Here is a 3,661-nt window from a genome sequence, read left to right as displayed (position 1 = left end):
AAATACTACTCATCAAAGATATATATATATATATATTGTTGAGTGTGGAGCCCAGTTATAATATAATAAATATATATGCTTTTTGCCATTTCTGTAACTACTCCCGCCTATTTGCTTGTGCCTAAGGAAGGTGGGTCTAGCGAACAAGCCAAACACGAGCTTTTTAACGAGTTGAACACAAGCTGTTCGTGAACAACGAGCCGTTTTGACGCATCAGGCTAACGGAGGGGCCCGCATCATGCTCGGATGATTTTACCAAATGGCCTTGTATTTTTTTAATAATTACTCCAACTTTTAACAGAATGGCTTTTTTCGGCCAATCAAATAAAAATTTGAACATAATTAATTTTAAAATTATTCCATTCATTTGTGACGAAGCTAATTAAACATTAGTTATTCATTTTTATTTATTATAAAGAAAATTTAAAAGAGTTAATTTATTTTAAGCATAATTTGGTCACTATAATGTTTTCTAACATCTTTCTGATTCTGTGGGCAATTTTTTTAATGAAGAGCACTAAATATAGCTTTGTTGATTTTTATTTTGTTTAGGATCACGCCCATTTACCTGCTTGATTACAATTGTATTCGAGTTTACGGTCTTTTCATTCACAGATAACAAAGGTATACGCTGACTGACTCCAATGAGAATGTTAGGCTTAAAGATTGTATTTGTGTTGAATTTAAATATATATGATAGACCATCCCCAAGGAAAAGAGCGTGAGACTGAGAGAAGAGATTGTGGGAGGGAGTGAGTGAGTGAAGAAGAGAAAGAGAAGAAGAGGAAGATTTGCCCCCTCAGGAGCGAATCGAAGTATTCTCGGGCGGAAGGAAAACCTTCTGCTAGCTTCCAAATAATGGGAGCTCAAAAAATCTCTTTACATGAAATGATCATTCTATTTATAGATTATATGATGGACAAAAAGTAAATTACAATATTACACTTGATTTAAAAAAGGGTAGTATTGGATATTTTAGTCTTTTGTATTTGTGATCGTTCGAAAGGAAAACCTTCTGCTAGCTTCCTTCTCTAACTTCCTTCATCCGGAGGGAAAAGTCCTCCGTCGTCATCCTCAGTTCGAAGGGAAAGATTCTCCGTCGACATCTTCTGTTAGGAGGTAAATGTCCCTCATCTGAGTCCTCCATTGGGGGGAGAAGTCGGCTAATGGTAGCTAATTTGGCAGAGGCAGATTGCAGATAATCTCGAGATTCGTGCAGATCATTTTTGAATATATAATTTAGATATGTATCTCAATGATATTAAATTAAGAAAATTAAAAAAAATATAAATTTTAATAATCACACAACGAAATCAGATAGGGATTGGAGAAGAGATATCTATTCAAGGGTCTCTCCATTTTGGGATCATCATTTTTAATGTGTTGAATTTCATTTAATTCTCTCTATTTATAATGTTCGGGCAGGATTTAATGAAATGACGCTTTTAAGCCTATTCTATTCTAAAGTTTTAGGTTCAGATATTTAAGTTCTAATCAAATGTCTATTCCCCTAAAGTTTGATTTCGAGTATTTTTTTTTGGTTGCTCATTTTGAGGTGACCAACTTCGATTGTTTAGCTTCAATCACTCAGTCTCGGCGGCTTCGATCGCTCCGCTTCAAAATCTCAGCCTCAGGGATTTGGCATATGACTCCAGTCAATGGCGTGGGCAACCTAAACAATTTGATTAGAAACACTTGATAAGATTCCATACTTCCAAAATAAAACCAAACACCATTATTTTAAGATCTCTCCTTTCCATCCATTGCAATCTCAAATAGGGTAAAAGAAATGGCCAACATTCCATTCCAGATATTATGCAGCAGATTTCACAGACAGAAAATTAAAAAGCAAAAAATTACATCTGAGAGAAAACTAAACACCACTGTCTTTTTTACATAAATATAAATATAATCATTCATATTGGAACACACACACTCCAATTTCAATGCTGAACCCGCACGAACATATTGGAACACACACTCCAATTTCAATGCTGAACCCGCACGAACCTCAAAATGATGGCTTGGCAGCACAGACACTACGGATGCCAGGTGGATGGATCGAAGGCTTAATGGCAGCATTAAAAAGGTGGCCTTTTTTTTTTTGTACAGGGATGAAGCTTAGGAAGGTGAAGGTGCTGGATCTGCGACGCGGGAGTAAAGCAGAGCGCTAAGCTGCTCCTGCGTATACCCACGCCCCGACATCTTAACTGTTGCTTGCTGGATCATGAGATCCTTAACGGCCGATACGCTGGCGTAGTATAACTCCAGATCCAGTTCCTTGAGCGCCGCCATCAACCTCGCCGCAGGGTGGTTTCGTTTATTGCACTGCAAACGAATCATCGCCTCCGCACCGAGTATCTTCACCTCAATTTCTACACCAACGCACCGCCCATTGCCGCTCCCCATTCTCGCTTCCTGATCCTGCATCCGGACTGGCGCCGCATCGCGCTCCTTTTTGAGCGTCTCTACAGTCGATGCCAGTCCGTCTTTCTCGTTCTCCAGAGTTTGAAGCTTTGAACGGAGTTCCTTGATATAGGAGATTGCGTCGGCGAGGAGCGAAGCCTTGTCCATCTTGGAGACGTTGGGAACCACGGCGCGGAGGGCGTAGAAACGCTGGTTGAGTTTCTCTCGCCGCATCCGCTCGGCTTCCACGTGGTTGAGGGGTTCCTCTCGGCCGTTGGCTGGCTTGCGCCCACGCTTCTTCGGCCGTTTCTCCGGCTCCACTGCTCTGCTGCTTTCCACCTCGCGAACGGATGCCTCTAGATCTGAGTGGTCGGAGTCTTCGGTGGTGGCCAAGGGTTTCTCCTGACCGGCTGAGACGAAGGAGAGCATGCCTTCGTCGTTGTTTGAGGATTTCTTCCTCTTTTTCTCGTTAGAGAGGAATCCGGTAGTAGCGGGAGCGGGGGAGGAATTCCTTTCGCCGAAATTTAGAGCGTCACCGGATTCCAATTTGAAGGACTGGCGAGGGCCGGCGCTAGTTATTCCAAAATCAGAGATATTGAGCTCTCGGGTGTAAAATGAAGCCGGTTGCTGCAGTTGTTGGGGGCTTTGCGGCTGTGGTTGGGGAGGAATCAATGTGTGGGTTTCAGTGAGACTACTGCTGCTAGGGTTATCCAAATAAAATTGTGGTTTTGAAACAGAGATTTCGGCGATTGCAGGACATGCGGAATCCTTGATCTCGATAAAGGATGGATCCGATATCCACATCACAGAGGGATCGGTATCACCATGGTCGGGCATCGCCGGCGTGACTGGCTGCGATGGGAGCCACGATCCTGCCTCCGGGGCCTCGAGGTTGTTGAAATTGAACAGGATCTTGATCCGGTTCATCATCTCGGCGCTGTAGAAGATCAACTCCGTCGATCCGAGCTCGAGAACACCGCTTTCGATGGGGACGCAGACCATGCTCTGCAGCCCGAGTACATGGGCCTGCTTCACGCGCTCGCAAGACGCAACGGCGATCCGGTCCTTGCCGGCTATCCAAGAAGGGGAGCCGGTCAGAAACGCCTGACCTGGGAGACCAGAGCCGTTTACGAACGACTGTGTCATCGATACGAGGAAGAACCACTCGGTATCAGAGACCTCCTCCTCCACAGCACCGTCCGGCGACGATCCGGCGCCAGATATCAGGAAGTTGAGTTCCCGAAGCACGCTCTTC

At 44.1% G+C, this 3,661-nt stretch overlaps 1 protein-coding gene across 1 annotated transcript in view; it reads right to left on the bottom strand.

Moving 5' to 3' along the window:
* Positions 1-1,964: 1,964 nt before the first annotated feature.
* The window catches only part of LOC110019012 (transcription factor MYC2-like), a 2,338-nt gene continuing 641 nt past the window's right edge, over positions 1,965-3,661 (bottom strand). The window contains exon 2 of the mRNA XM_020716527.1: positions 1,965-3,657. Coding sequence (XP_020572186.1) covers positions 2,122-3,657 — 1,536 coding nt within the window. The 3' untranslated portion in view covers positions 1,965-2,121. The remainder of the gene's footprint in view (positions 3,658-3,661) is intronic.

This window comes from Phalaenopsis equestris, unplaced genomic scaffold (genome assembly GCF_001263595.1).
Source record: "Phalaenopsis equestris unplaced genomic scaffold, ASM126359v1 Scaffold000038, whole genome shotgun sequence".
In the NCBI taxonomy this organism is placed as follows: Eukaryota; Viridiplantae; Streptophyta; class Magnoliopsida; order Asparagales; family Orchidaceae; genus Phalaenopsis; species Phalaenopsis equestris.
This window is presented reverse-complemented; position numbering and strand designations above follow the sequence as displayed.